The sequence below is a fragment of the Chiloscyllium plagiosum genome, chromosome 1 (genome assembly GCF_004010195.1).
Source record: "Chiloscyllium plagiosum isolate BGI_BamShark_2017 chromosome 1, ASM401019v2, whole genome shotgun sequence".
Taxonomy (NCBI): domain Eukaryota; kingdom Metazoa; phylum Chordata; class Chondrichthyes; order Orectolobiformes; family Hemiscylliidae; genus Chiloscyllium; species Chiloscyllium plagiosum.
The window spans coordinates 28,098,134-28,114,605 of record NC_057710.1 but is presented as its reverse complement, the minus strand read 5'-3'; the positions used below and the strand labels follow the sequence as shown (position 1 = coordinate 28,114,605).

The window sequence follows — 16,472 nt, the reverse complement described above, 5'->3', positions numbered from 1 at the left end:
ACAGCAGCTGATCCTAGCTCTAGCTGGGCAGATGGAAGCAATGGAGGAGGAGGTAATCGAGCAGGCAGAGGAGTGGATACCTGTTAAAAACAGGAAGAGAAAATCCGGCCAGGCCCCCAAAGCCTCCCAGCAAAAGGGGAAAAGACAGCTGCACGAGGGAGGGATGGCCAGCTCTTCAGATGGTGAAGACGGGCGCAAAGAATGTCATCACCACCAGGAGAAGAGACAGAGCGCCGTAGATACTGCGGAGGGCATTTCCTCCCAACCAGGAAACAACGGACCCCCCGAAGTCCACCCTCCACTCAGTGAGAACCAGGGGGTACCCACTGTCCCACAACTACAGGTAACTGAGAGCTGTGATCCTCTGACAGTCCCATTGTCAGACACAGAACTGGATGGTGCGGACCCTTGCCTTGGCTCAAAGACACGAGAGCGGGTAAATGACCCCAGTGAGGAGCTGGATAGCTACCTCAGCCCAGCGAGGGTCCAGCAGTTCGTGCTCACCATGGGGATGCAGACAGCTACCCCAGAGACAGGACAGTCAAATGGACAATGGTAACCCCATAAACTGGGGGTTAAAGAAGGTTCCTTTGATTTTGTATAACAGGGGGCCCACTCAGTAGGTGGGTTCCGCTGAAGCCACAGCTAAATACTAAAAGACTGGATGGCTAATAAATGGAACTGTAAATACGATAACCGTAAATTTGATTAATTCAATCTGTTCTCTTTAATGTTAAGACATGCAATGTGTATATATATGAACACCATGACCAATTGTACAGGTTTCAAAGATTTATTTCTATGAATAAAGTATATTTTGAAATAAAAATAAAGTATATTTTGCACTGTGGGAGGAAACCCACGCAGACACATGGAAAATATGGATGTTAGTTTGCTCGCTGAGCTGGAAGGTTCGCTTTCAGATGTTTCGTCACCATATTAGGTAACATCATCAGTGAGTCTCCGGATGAAGTACTGGTGGGATGGCCCACTTTCTGTGTTTAGATTTCCTTGGGTTGATGATGTCATTTCCTGTGGTAATGCCATTTCAAATTCTGTTTCTCAGAAGGTGGTAAATGGGATCCAAGTCAATGTGTTCCTTGATAGGGTTCCGGTTGCAGTGCCATGCTTCTCGGAATTCTCGTGTGTGTCTCTGTTTGGCTTGTCCTAGAATGGATGTGTTGTCCGAGTTGAAGTGGTGTCCTTCCTCATCTAGGATATTAGTGAGAGAGGGTCATGTCTTTTTGTGGCTAGTTGATGTTCATGTATCGTGGTGGCTAATTTTCTGGCTGTTTGTCCAATGTAGTGTTTGTTATAGTTCTTGCAAGATATTTTGTAAATGACATTAATTTTGCTTGTTGTCTATATAGGGTATTTCAAGTTCATTAGCTAGTTTAGTGTGTTGGTGGGTTTGTGGGCTACATTGATGCCAAAAGGTCTAAGTAGTCTGGCAGTCATATCCAGAAACCCCAGCCACTCTCTCCTGGGAAGTGTTTTGTGTGCTTGTTGGGGCTTGTTGCTGAGAAATCGGAGGACTGTGTTCATTGGGCACCTGTTCTTTGTGGGTGTTGGGGTAATTGCTTCTGTAGTTCAGTATTTCGTCTGTATCTGTTATTTTCCAGTAGATATAACACATATGGACCAAATATTGAACTACAGATGCAATCATCCCAACAACCACAAATGAAGCTGCATTAGAACATTATTTCAATGTTTCACACATTGCAGCACAGAGGAACTATGCACAGCAGAAGAAAACCTCCTGTAAAGTGTATTCAAAACCAATAGCTAATGAAGGAAACCTAAACACATAAATAGAAAGCAGGCCATGCCACTAGTACTTCATCTGGAGGCTCACTGATGATGTTACCTAGGGTGACGAAATGTTTGAAAATGAAACTTTCAGCTCAGTGAGCAAACCTATGTCCAGAACCTCAACCTGAGCTACAAATCTTCTCAAAACTCACTAACATGGAGAGTGTGCAAATTCCATACAGACAGTCGCTAGAGGTTGGGATTGTACCCAGGATCCTGGCACTGAGAGGCAGCAGTGCTTACCATTGAGCCACCCTGCTGTTGTTTTACCAGCAGATGTAAACATGAAATGATGCTTCAGTGCAGACCTTACCACCTCCTGTTGCTTTAGGAAAATAATTATTGTTGAGCTTTCCAAATAGCCTATAACTTTTCAACTTTTTTTGTCTGAAGCATGCTGATCTAGAGAAATCATTAAATTTACTGTGCCTTGTTGCATGATGTTTACCAAGTTCTCCTTTATACTTTTTGGCATACTTTGATGACGTTCAGGCATGCTGTTGTGCATTTTACAGTTGTAAACAGAGATTCACTTTCTCGTTATGCATAGAAGAGGGACATATTTGGTTTCATAGAATCCGCACAGAAAATTCAGGCCTTTCAGCCCATTTCTTCCGCAGAGCATTGCACCCAGCCACACACCCCTACCTTATCCCTGTAACCCACATTTACCATGACCAATCTATCTAGCTTACATATCCCTAGACACTACAGGGCAATTTAGCACATCTGTGACACATAATCTACACCTTTTGACAGTAGAAGGAAAGTGGCGCATCTGGCAGAAAAGGGAGAATGTGCAAACTCCACACAGTCACCTGAGGCTGGAATTGAACTTGGGTCCCTTGGTGCTTTGAGGCAGCAGACCACCCCAGATTTTTAGGTGATCAGGCTTATCACTTTTCATTGTTGCTTCATCTTGTAGTTTGTGATGCCACAGTGCTGCTGGTCACATTGCAAGTAGACCTTTGGATTCACACCTCTGGAGCATCCAGAATGTTGCTGGCTGCTTTTAAATGTGGAGGCACAGGAGGTCATGTCCGTGGCCACACTTCGTTTCTGAGGCCTCTGGTTGCATGTATTGTTTGGATGTTGAATGTGGGGTATAGCAGCATTTCCTGTAATTTTTTTTGTCATCCTAAATGGCCAATTGCAAGTCTACAGAGAGATGGCAGAGGGGCATGTAACTGAGATACATTTTTGCAGAGTCTGAATGCACTGGATTATAACATTGGCTTCACACATCGGTTCCAAGAATATTTCTTCATTTGGTTATATTGCTACCACAAAATTAACTTTATCTTGAAATAATGGTCTATCTGGGCTAAATGGAAATAATGCAACAAGTTGATAAAGGATGTCAGAGCATGCCTTCAGAATTGGAAGTCATGTGATTGACATGCACACAGTGAGGGCACAATGGGTGGGTCGTAAGATCAACTGTCAGACACTGCAATCAACCAGTTGATCATGATCTACAAGATCTAGTGTCGAAATTCATCAAGATTCTTCAGATCTCTTCTGTAACCCCCCCCCCCCCAACACACACACACACAATAGAAGTCAAAGACCCCATGGCCAATATTGAATGGCAGGGATGGGTATGATTGGGGTAAAGTTTCTCTATCCTTTTGGAATCAAAATCTATCTCTCAAACAAACTGGATCCCATATTCCCCATACCACTATCTCCATATACATAGTAATACTTCTCTGTTTGCTTTGATAGGCTTTGTAAAATTTTTTCTGGACTTTTTGCACCTTATTCCTTTACCTTGAATATTTTCTATTTTCTAGAGCTCTGATAAAGTGTTGAATTTCCACATTTCCCTGCATAACTATTTCATTTTGATGGAAAAGTACAATTTTCCAGTTGAGTGGAATTTTGGTTGACTTGGCTTCACCATAAACGTGAACAAATGTGTTTTTAAATAGTTTTCGGGACAAATCAACGAGTGGTAGTGCTGAATGAATTCTTTTAACAATATAAACAAACTTTTAAAATCAGAGGACATAAGTAGTGTGCTAGTTAATTGGGTGCATATTAATTGTTATCTAATGCTGTCTATTTAAAAGATGTTTCTCACTTGTCTTGCATTGTCTGAAATGTTCTGTATTTTTACATTTAGGACCAACAAACAGTTTTTCAAAATCTCTACAACATGCTGAAACTCTGCTGTGGAATCGCTTTCAACCTGGGTGGACATGGCTAATGGCTAAGCACCAAGCAGAAGACAGTTGTTCAGATACAGATAGTGATGATTCACTGCTAACTCCCGATCTGGATAACAGATTTATTTCAGGGAAACTGGCTGAGGCGGAGAGGATTGCCTTTGACTTGGGTAAATATTGCCAGCTGCAACGGAGTCTCAAAGGTGGTTTATTTCATGGCCATGTAAAAACATTGCCATCGGATATTCTGGGCACCACTGATTTTCATTATCATCGGACTATATCGAGCTTAGCAAACAATTATGCAAAGCTTCAGATACAGTTGGAACGTAGATCTTGCATTCTTCTTAACAAAGAATATGCCATAAGTATAAGTAGCGCATCTAAATTTGTAAGAAAACTGACAGAATTGCTGACTCAACAGCAAGAAACGTCCAAAAACGTAAGTGTGGGCAAGGACCATTCAAGTGGCATATCTGTTAAGAGACTTGGACGTCTTTGTGAAGAACTGAGATACCATACAAGCCACTGGAATTGTCTTCGTGAAAAAATTAAGAATGATCCTTGGTTAAGTTATCAGCTGATACATATGAAGGAAACCTTTAACCATATGAAGCAGGCTTTGACACTCTTGGGTATGTATGCTCTTTTTCTCATGGAGCAATACATTTCCATAGTACTTTGCACCTTGGCAAATGCTGATCCTTATGTTCTTCTGTCAGAATGGCTTTGGGAGTTTTTTCGTGGTCTGGAAATATTCAACAGCATTGTATCAGATTCTAGTTTGCATCAGTTATACCTTGAGCTGAAGAATGGAATTGAAGAAATTAATGTAAACGAAACTGATTTGCAGTCTCAAAGATTGAAAGTAATGTTATGTCACAAGAGTTGGAACTGGAAAGTTGAACCATTCCTAATAGAAAGAGTATTGGGTATTTTGGCTAATGAAAGAGGAAGAAGAGCAGCCCAGTGTTTCTATGATGTTATCATGACTAACACAACATTTCTTTCAACTGTGAATAATAATAACCTCACAGGTCTAAATTGGGAAAGTATAAAAGTATCTTTTATTCGGAGTTTTACAGATAGTCATGTTTTTTGTAGTGAAGAGAAAGGAATTTACCTGTGTCGAGAGGACAAACAACAAGAATTAGAGCCTTGTAACTGTAAGAGTGCCATTCAGGAATTCTGCCTGGAGGATGAGGTACTTCTTAACCGTATTGTTGATGGCCTTGCTACTTCCAATGTGTTGTGGCAACACGTTCTGAACAGACCCAAGTCTGAAATACCACAGGAAGCTAAAGCTCAAGATCTGCAATTTCAACACACCAACTTCTCAGCAGAAGATAATCCTCAAGGTTTAGAAGTCAAGCAAAATGATGAAACAAGTCAACATCCTTCAGTTCCCCCTGTCAGGAGAAAGTCTGTGCACTGGCAGGACTCTTCGCATTGCGAAGGAAAAGTTGTACTACTTTCTAAATACCAGGTCATGATGTGGAAAGCCTTTGCAACTCATCTGAGTGATAGTTTCTATTTTCAACCAGGGCTGACTTCTGAAGCCTGCATACGTACTATTGGAAAGCTGGATCAGTGCAAAACCCAAATTACTGGACTACTTATTCAAATACTGCATGAAGCATGTTATAAAGGTAAGCTTGACTGCAGAATATTGAAAATTAGAACAAAAGCCTGTGAAGTAATTCAGAAGTATTTTCATTGCTTTAATGTGAGTAACAACAGCTAACATGTGGTCAGATACTTTTTAAAATTAGTTCCTGGGATATGGGCTGTACTGTCTGTGCCAGCATTTATTGTCCATCCTAGTTACCCTTAAGGCAGCTCACCACCATGTTCTTAAACTACTGCAGATCATTCGGTGTAGGTACACCATAGCACTATTCGCAAGGGAGTCCCACAAGCAACTCATCAGATGTTCTGACTTTTTATTTTGAGATGATGATTGAAGGAAAAATATTTGCTAGTACACAAGAATAGCACCTCTGTTTTAGGAGAGTTGATATTGTCATGGGATTTTTTTATCTCAACTGAAAGGAGTTTCAGAGTTTCCATTTCTGCCTGGTATAGTGCTGCATATGTAGTATTCCCTTGCATTGCCTAAAATTTCCAGGAGATCTGTGGTCCTCACTCGACAATATATCTGTAATATATCTTCAAAGTGTTTGTGGTTTTTAATCAGTTTTATCCTCCTGAATTACATTATTCCTTTTGTTTACTTTATCGTGACATAGCAAAGTGGCTCAGTACACCAAATAGTCCACCATAGCTGTGGAATCATAGAAACATATAATCATGCATCACAAAAAGATGCCATTCAAGCCCATACTACCAATGTCAGCTTGAGATTTCATGTTGTTAGCCCATCTTCACAAAACTACTCTGGCTGTCTTGATCCTCCTTTCACCTTGTCTTCTCTGTTACCTTAACAAATCTGTGCAGGCTTTCCTTACGTAATCCACATTTGTCCAAGTAACTGTTAATTTTGTCCCAGAATCAGGAGTTCTTTTTATTGAAGATTGCAAGGGTGTACCTTTTAGCTATACAAAACTGTTATTATTCAAAGCAGTGAAGTAGCTACTTTGAAACAGAGTGGCACCAGGATTGGTCCAGCTGTAGATTGTTTTCGACCTCTCAGTTCAATGCACTCAGTTGCCAGAAGCCTGCAAACAAGACACCGCTCTCATTATTTTTCTTTGAGAGTGAAAAAAACAAAAAAAAGCCTAGAGACAAGTCTAGTCTAAAGAAGGAGTTAAAAAAAAAGACCTAGGTCTGCCTGATCAGTTATTGATTTGAAGTTCAACAGACAATATCATCACTTGAATAATCAAAGAATTATGAGAAATGTCTCTCTACCATTGTGACCTGGATTTTGACCTGACATATAGTTTGACAAATATAGATGAAGAAAAGGTTTAACATTTGTGTCAAACCATCTATTTTGTGCTTGAGACATTTAGATTAGATTAGATTATTTACAGTGTGGAAGCAGGCCTTCGGCCCAACAAGTCCACACTGACCCTCCAAAGAGCAACCCACCCAGAACCATTCCCCTACATTTACCCCTTCACTTAACACTACAGGCAATTTAGCATGGCCAATTCACCTAACCTGAACATCTTTGGACTGTCGGAGGAATCCGGAGCACCCGGTGGAAACCCACGCAGACACGGGGAGAATGTGCAAACTCCACACAGACAGTTGCTTGAGGCGGGAATTGAACCCGGGTCTCTGGCACTGTGAAGGTAGCAGTACTAACCACTGTGCTGCCCACAATTTTTAGTAAATTAGTGCAGTTTTTTCTAGTTCTTAAAGAATAAGTTTATTTATAATAAATAAAATTATTTTCCTGTTAATGAATATACATGGCAGATTGATTATCTTGGTGCTTTATCTGTTTTCTTGCATATCTATGTTGGCTTGTAGAATATTGGGGCTCTATTATCACCGCACTCTACCTAGTTGTATAGGGACAGTCATCATAATTAAAAAATTAAATATCAGCATACTCCAGACATCTCTGGGTATATCGTACCCAAACGGCAAGAACAGTGGTATGCAGTCAGAAAGAAATCGCTTTGGGACTCTGCAACATTGACCGCAGACTGCATGAAGTGCATGGCATGTCATCAGATCAAACATGATCAAGAAGACCTCCTAGATTACCATCTACCATACCTCCCTTTTGTTGATGAATTAGTACTTAAGCAACACCTGGAAGAAGCATTGAGGGTAACAAGGGCACAAAATGTACTCGGGGCTGGAGACTTTAATGACCTTTGCCAAGAGTGGCTTAGTAGAGTTATAACAACTGGTCAAATTCTAATAAACATAGGTGCTAGACTGGGTCTGAGCAGGTGGTCAGGGAACCCAAAAGAAGGAAATGTCTACTTGACCTGTCATAAGTGAAATGATCCATTAATGTATTGCTAGGAGTGACTCATGCACAGTCTTTGTCAAGACTAAGTCCTGTCTTCACATTGAGGATACTATCCATCATTTTGTATAGCATTGTCACCATTCCCAAAGGGGCAGATTTTGAATAGATATTGCAACTCAAAACTTGACATGCATGAAGTGCTGTGAACCATCAGCAGAATTGTATTCGACCACAATTTGTAACTTCATGACTTGGCATATCCTCCATTTCAGCAATGCCATCAAGGTGAGAGATCAGCTCCAGTTTGTTGAAGAGTGGAAGACATCATACCAGGAGCAGCACAAGGCATACCTAAAAATGAGCAGTCAAATTTCTGAAGCTATACAATAGGGTAATTGCATGTCAAACAAGTTAGATTATTCCATACCAATGAAACAAATCTAAGTTCTGTAATTCTGCCTCATCTAGTCATGAATGGTAATGAACAACTAAATGACAAATAGGAGGTAGATGGTCCAGAAATATTCACAACCTCAATCGTGGTGAAGCCCAGCATATCAGTTCAAAATACATGGATGAAATGTTTAGTTCTATTTTCAGCTAGAAATGCACAGTGGATTACCATTCTTGGCTTTATTCTCAGATATCGAGCATCTGAGATGCCAGTTATTAACCAATTCAATTTACCAATTCTGTGATGCCAAAAAGTCACTCAAAGCATTGGATTCTGTTAAGACCAACTGTTTCAACAGCATTGCAGCAATATTACTGAAGACTTGTGCTCCAAAACCTGCCAGATTATTTAAAAGCGGGACCAGTGTAGCTTGTAGTTTATGAGCTGAATGTACTGTATGATTCTATGATACTCAAACTACTGGCATCAGTGTGGAATGCCCAGCTATGTCCTGTGCACAAAAAAAACAAATCCAACTTGACCAATTACTGACCTATCAGTAAAATTCTTGATCATCAGCAAAGTGATGGAACAGTCATCAACATTGCTACCAAATAGCACTTTCAAAGGATTAACCTCACTGATGCTCATTCTGCATTTTAGAATGGCTGCTTAGCTCCTAACCTCATTATACTTTGGTCCAATCAAGGACCAAAGGACTAAATTCAAGAGTGTGGTGCTGGAAAAATACAAACTGGTCAAGCAGCATCCGAGGAGCAGGAGAGTCGATGTTTCGAGCATAAGTCCTGATGAAGAGCTTATGCATCTGCAGTCCTCACTTTCTCCTGGCTAAATTCAAGAGGTGAGTGAGAGTGACTGTTCTATTGATTTATTATTGGTCACATAGCTAAGCACAGTGAAAAGTTTCATTTTACGTGCAGTACCTTAGATATAACATACAAAGATCATAAGGTAATTGAACAGAGTGAGGAATACAAAGTTATGGCTGCAAAAAAGGTGTACAAAAAGCAAGTTCAACATTAGATTTAAAGTTTGAGAGATCTATTCAAAAGTCTAATAACAGCTATTCTTCAACCTGTTGGTACATGTGTTTAATCTTTTGAATCTTCTGCATGATGGAAGGGGTAGGAAGAGAGTATAACCATGGCGGGAGGGGTCTTTGATATTGGCTGCCTTTCCCCAGAAGCATAGATGGATGGAAGGTTGGCTTGTGTGATGGTCTGGGCTGCTTTCACAACTTTCTGTAGTTTCTTACAGTCCTGAGCAGAGCAGTTGATGTACCAAGCCATGATTTATATAGTAGAATGCTTTCTTGGCGCATCTGTAAAAGTTGATAAGCTTCTTATGGACATGCTGAACTCCCTTTGCCTCCTGAGGAAGAAGACACGTTGTTGTGCCTTCTTGACAGTCATATCAATGTGGGTGGTCCAGTACAGATCGTTGGTCATTGTCACTTCGAGAAACTTAACATTCTCGACCATCTCCACCTCAGCTCCATTGATGTAGATAGGGATGCGACCTCCTCCTTATTTCCTAAAGTCGGTGATCAGCTCTTTAGTTTGTTGATATTGGGAAAGAGATTGTTATCTGTGCACCATGCCACTAAGTATTTTTTCTGTATTCCATCTCAATATTGTTTAATATCCAGCCTACAATTGTGGAGTCGTCAGCAAACTTGTAAGTGGAGTTCTGATGAAATTTGGCCACACATTCATGAATATACAGGGAGTACTGTAGGGAGTTGAGTGCATATCCCTGCAGGACGCCAGTATTGGCGATTGTCATGCAGGAGGTGCTGATAGGTACCTTCCCTCTGTTTTTGGGTCAGGAAGTCGAGGATCCAGTCATAGAGGGCAGAGTAGAGATGTATGTCTCTGAGTTTGGAGATTTATTTGGTTGGAGTTATAGTGTTGAAGGCAGAGCTGTAGTCGCAGATATTCCAGTGATGAGTCTTGGTCCAGTGAGATGACATCTGCCATGGACCTGTTGCACCAATAAGCAAATTGCAAGGGATCAGGGCAGGCTGGGAGGCTAGAGTTGATGTGAGCCATGACTAGTCTTTTGAAGCACTTCATAATTATGGAGGTCAGAGCCACTGTGAGGTAGTCGTTGAGACACATTGTACAAGCTTTCTTTGGTACCAGGATGATTGTCGTGTTCTTGAAGCAGGTGGGGACTTCAGATCATTGTAAGGAGAGGATAAAAATGTCTGCAAACACTCCCGCCAGCTGGTCTGCATAGGATCCAACCCTTTCCATCAGGCAGAAGATTCAAAAGTTTAAACACATACCAACAGGTACAAGTATGGCTGTTATTAGACTTCTGAATGGAAGTGAACAGCATTTTAACATTGTTGTGGTTCTGTTCGCCGAGCTGGGTATTTGTGTTGCAGACGTTTCTAGGTGACATCCTCAGTGCTTGGGAGCCTCCTGTGAAGCGCTTCTGTGATGTTTCCCCAGGCATTTATAGTGGTTTGTCTCTGTCGCTTCCGGCTCAGAACTGACAACCGGAAGCGGCAGAGACAAATCACTATAAATGCCGGAGGAAACATCCAAAAAGCGCTTCACAGGAGGCTCCCAAGCACTGAGGATGTCACCTAGACAGGGGACAAAACGTCTGCAACACAAATTCCCAGCCGGCGAACAAAACCACAACAACGAGCACCCGAGCTACAAATCTTCTCACAGACTTTGAGCATTTTAACATCAAAGAGAACATTATAATCCTATCAGCAGACAAAGGGCATATGACCGTCATAATTAACAAACAAGACGACATACAGTCATAGAGATGTACAGCATGGAAACAGACTCTTCGGTCTAACCCGTCCACGCCGATCAGATATCCCAAACCAATCTAGTCCCACCTGCCAGCACTCGGCCCATATCCCTCCAAACCCTTCCTATTCATATACCCATCCAAATGCCTCTTAAATGTTGCAATTGGCCCCTCATAATTTTGTAAACATCTATAAGGTCACCCCTCAGCCTCTGACGCTCCAGGGAAAACAGCCTCTCCCTACAGCTCAAATCCTCCAACCCTGGCAACATCCTTTTCTGAACCCTTTCAAGTTTCACAACATCTTTCCGATAGGAAGGAGACCAGAATTGCACACAATATTCCAACAGCGGCCTAACCAATATCCTGTACAGCCGCAACATGACCTTCCAACTCCTGTACTGAATACTCTGACCAATAAAGGAAAGCATACCAAACGCCGCCTTCACTATCCTATCTACCTGCAACTCCACTTTCAAGCAGCTATGAACCTGCACTCCAAGGTCTCTTTGTTCAGCAACACTCCCTAGGACCTTACCATTAAGTTCTGCTCAGATTTGCTTTTCCAAAATGCAGCACCTTGCATTTATCTGAATTTAACTCCATCTGCCACTTCTCAGCCCATTGGCCCTTTTGGTCCAGATCCTGATGTAATCTGAGGTAACCCTCTTCGCTGTCCACTACACCTGCAATTTTGGTGTCATCTGCAAACTTACTAACTGTATCTCTTATGCTCGCATCCAAATCATTTATGTAAATGACAAAAAGTAGAGGGCCCAGCAACAATCCTTGTGGCACTCCACTGGTCACTACTCCTGTCTGAAAAACAACCCTCCACCACCACCCTCTGTCTTCTACCTTTGAGCCAGTTCTGTATCTAAATGGCTAGTTCTCCCTGTATTCCATTAGATCTAATCTTGCTAATCAGTCTCTCATGGGGAACCTTGTCAAACGCCATACTGAAGTCCATATAGATCACATCTACTGCTCTGTCCTCATCAATCATCTTTGTTTCTTCTTCAAAAAACTCAATCAAGTTTGTAAGACATTATTTGTCATGCACAAAGCCATGTTGACTATCCCTAATCAGTCTTTGCCTTTCCAAATACTTGTACATCCTATCCCTCAGGATTCCCTCCAACAACTTGCCCACCACCGAGGTCAGGCTCAATGGTCTATAGTTCTCTGGCTTGTCTTTACCGCCTTCTTAAACAGTGGCCCCACGTTTGCCAACCTCCAGTCTTCCGGCACCTCACCTGTGACTATCGATGATACAAATATCTCAGCAAGAGGCCTAGCAATCACTTCTCTAGCTTCTGATCAGGTCCTGGGGATTTATCTACCTTGAAAAACCAAAGGTGCTACTTGCAGATACTAACGCATACCAACAGGTGGAGACAGACTGCATACCACAGTGAAAAAACAGAATCACTGAAACACTAATAAAACTCCAACAGACTGGACAGATAACTAAGACAGATTGCCTCAGAATGAAATAGGAAGTCTCCAACTCCTTCTGCTTGTATGGACTCTCCAGGGTGCGTAAACCAGACCCATAGTTTCCTGACGGAGCACACCAACACAAAAACTGGCCAAGGAATTACAACAGAGATTGAAAAACCTCGTCAACAGATCAACCCACTCCATCCACTCAGCCCGGAATACCTCAATAGCCTCAAAAACATTAAAATCGATGACGATGAAATTATGGTTTTCTTTGAAGTTACAGTGCTGTTCACTTCCATTGAAATAACACTACTGAAAGAAACACTCACCACACTACTAGAAGACCCAGAAATGCTGAACCTCAACACCATCAATAAGGACAATATGCTGAAACTACACAACTTGTGCCTCATCACTCACTTAGTCTTTAACAGCCAAGTATATCAACAAGTCTAGGCACACCTATGGGATCACCCATCTCAGGACTCTTAGCAGAAGTAGTCATGCAATGATTGGAATGCACAGCCCTTCCCCTGATCCAACTAAAGCTATGGATCCAATATGTAGACGACCCGTTTGACGTCATCAAACGCACAAAGTTAGAGGAAACACACCATCTCTTCAACTGGTATCAAATTCATCAGAAGAGAACAACAAACAAGTCCCATTCCTAGATGTCATGGTGGAACAAATGACCAATGGTGAATACCTAACCAAAGTATATAGGAGGGCAATCCATACAGACCAAATCTTTCATTACAATAGCAATCACCCCAATGTCCACGAACAGAGCTGTGTTAGAACATGATTTAAATGAGCTATAATGCCCTGCAACGCACCAGAATTATGCAAAATTGAGGAAGAACACACACAAGGTCTTCACAAATAACGGATACTCCATCAGCTTCATCCGTTAATGCCTATCAGACAGATGAGAACACTATACACCCTGGTTCACTGGCCACCCTATGCTGTATTAAGAACATATCAGAAATGACAACAGACTCCAATGATCACTAGGAATCATGGTAGCACACCGACCCACAGCCACACTACACCAACTACTCACAAGGATGAAAGACCCCATACCCACAACATGCAGAATCAACATAATATACAAAATCCCATGTAATGACTGCCATGAAGACTACATCTGACAGACCAAAGGAAAACTAGCAATCCAGATACACGAATACCAGCTAGCAGCAAAACGGCATAACCAATTCTCCCTCATCTCATCGCACACAGACATCAATTTAGCTTGGACAACATAACTGTCTTAGGGCAAGCTAACCAGAGACATGCACAGCAATTCATAGAGGCCTGGTTTTCAACCTGGAATGCCATCAACAAACATGTAGAAATAGATGAGAGTGTGGTACTGGAAAAGCACAGCAGGTCAGGTAGCATCTGAGGAGCAGGAGAATCGACATTTCGGGCACAAGCCATTTATCAAGAAGGATGAAGGGCTTACGCCTTAAACATCAATTCTCCTGCTCCTCGGATGCTGCCTGACCTGCCGTGCTCTTTCAGCATCACCCTCTTGACTCTGATCTCCAGCGTCTGCAGTCCTCACTTTCTCCATGTAGAAATAGACCCCATATACAAACCACTGCAGGTCAAAAATGGAAATGACACGACTCACCTTAACAGACCGGATCGTATAAATATCAAGTGGCGTAGAACAACAGCGCTTCACAGAAGTCTCACTGATGATGTTACCTAGCATGGTGATAAAACATTTGCATGACGACCCCCACCAGCTCGGCGAGCAAACAAATGGAAACTATATTAAAGCAGGACTCATAATAATTAAGAAATATTAACTGCAATTTTAAATTCAGAATGAAGACTTACAATTTATATAGTACTTTTCATGACCACAGAGCATCCCAAAGTGTTTTGCCGCCAACAAAATATTTCTAAAATGTTGTTATCACTCTTATAGGAAATGTGGAAGCCAATTTTCAAACAGCGAGGTCACACAAACTACAAGAACAGATTGTTATTATCATAAACAGATGACCTGTTTCCTTGTGCTGTTAGCTGAGGGATAAATGTTGACAAGGATATTTAGTAGAACCAAATTAATTGTCAGTTTTGTTTATGGCTCCATTCTGCTGTACCTCTTCAAGTATGTTCAGACTTTCTTTCTCTTGCATCCTTTCTCCCAGTTTAAGTACTGGTCACTTCCCCAACCCATTAGTGGTAGAATTGCCCACATGTTGAGGTCTCTGAAATGACATTCCAAATCACTTCTCCTTCACTTTCCCTCTTCCTTGAAAGCACAGCTTTCCATCCAAGCATTCAGCCAATCTTCCTAAACTCCCTCTTAAAAACTTGATGTTTTTCCTTTCACTTCATTCTTTAATGTTTGTGACCTTTTCAATGTATGTATAAAATTTGTTGGCTCTATCTGTGCATTATTTAAGCAGAAAATGACAAGCAATTTCATTTCATCTACGTGTGCCATAGGAGCTATTATTTTATAGCATGCTACAAACCAGGAACCAGCATTTTAGTGTTGGTGGGGGGCAAAAAACGAGATGCATTGTCCAAGCTTTTCATCAAGCTCATCAGGACGAATGCAAAAATTTCAATTTTCAAAGGAAACACTTTATACTGCATGAGAAAAGGGAGTAAATTGGTTGAGGTGTTACAATGGAGGATGCACTACAGAACTCCTGTCCTATATACTTTTTAATTCAGAAAAATTCCAATTCCAGACAAGTTGCTTTCTTCATAGGGATCAGGTTTCTGTTTGTGAATGTATGTAGTTTCTCGTAAATGTAAGTGAGCTATGTTGTGAGTCCAACTGATATTTAAAGTCGGCTGTTAATGTAATTCCCAGCACACACTGGATTGTTTGGAGAGTGCTATTTATTTGTGAAATCACATCAAAGGTTAAGCTTTAAGTTCTGAGCTTTGTAACACTGGTTAGTTGAGTACAATCACCACTGTTATGAAAGGCCAAAGAGACACGATGTATGACATGATCTGCTGTCAGTGGTCTCTATCTTACAACATTCTGGTACTGGATTTCATAGGAGAAAGTGAAGACTGCAGATGCTGGAGATCAGAGCTGAAAATGTGTTGCTGGAAAAGCGCAGCAGGTCAGGCAGTATCCAAGGAACAGGAGAATCGACGTTTCGGGCATAAGCCCTTCTTCAGGAATGAGCAAAGTGTGTCCAGCAGGTTAGGATAAAAGGTAGGGAGGAGGGACTTGGGGGAGGGGCGTTGAAAATGTGATATGTGGAAGGAGGTCAAGGTGAGGGTGATAGGCCGGAGTGGGGTGGGGGCAGAGAGGTCAGGAAGAAGATTGCAGGTTAGGAAGGCGGTGCTGAGTTCGAGGGATTTGACTGAGACAAGGTGGGGGGAGGGGAAATGAGGAAACTGGAGAAATCTGAGTTCATCCCTTGTGGTTGGAGGGTTCCTAGGTGGAAGATGAGGCGCTCTTCCTCCAACCGTTGTGTTGCTATGGTCTGGCGATGAAGGAGTCCAAGGACTTGCATGTCCTTGGTGGAGTGGGAGGGTCTGGGACACCACCCTGTGGCTCAACACCTCACTAGGACACCCGGACCAACCAACCCAACCACCCCGTGGCTCAACACTTCACTGGGACACCCGGACCAACCAACCCAACCACCCCGTGGCTCAACCCTTCACCTTCTTCAAAGATCGCAATTTCCCCCCAGATGTGATCGACGATGCCCTCCACCGCATCTCCTCCACTTCCCGCTCCTCCGTCCTTGAGCCCCGCCCCTCCAACCGCCACCAGACAGAACCCCACTGGTCCTCACCTACCACCTCACCAACCTTCATATACAGCGTATCATCCGCCGTCATTTCCGCAACCTCCAAACGGACCCCACCACCACGGATATATTTACCTCACCTCTCCTATCAGCATTCTGAAAAGACCACTCCCTCCATGACTCCCTCGTCAGGTCCA

General features: G+C 42.2%; 1 protein-coding gene across 4 annotated transcripts in view; it reads left to right on the top strand.

Annotated features, from left to right (window-relative positions):
• The window catches only part of ccdc142 (coiled-coil domain containing 142), a 153,467-nt gene that overhangs the window by 35,941 nt on the left and 101,054 nt on the right, over positions 1-16,472 (top strand). For all 4 annotated transcript variants that reach the window (XM_043709442.1, XM_043709267.1, XM_043709356.1 and 1 more), the window contains one exon: positions 3,944-5,635. In XM_043709442.1, coding sequence (XP_043565377.1) covers positions 3,944-5,635 — 1,692 coding nt within the window. The remainder of the gene's footprint in view (positions 1-3,943; positions 5,636-16,472) is intronic.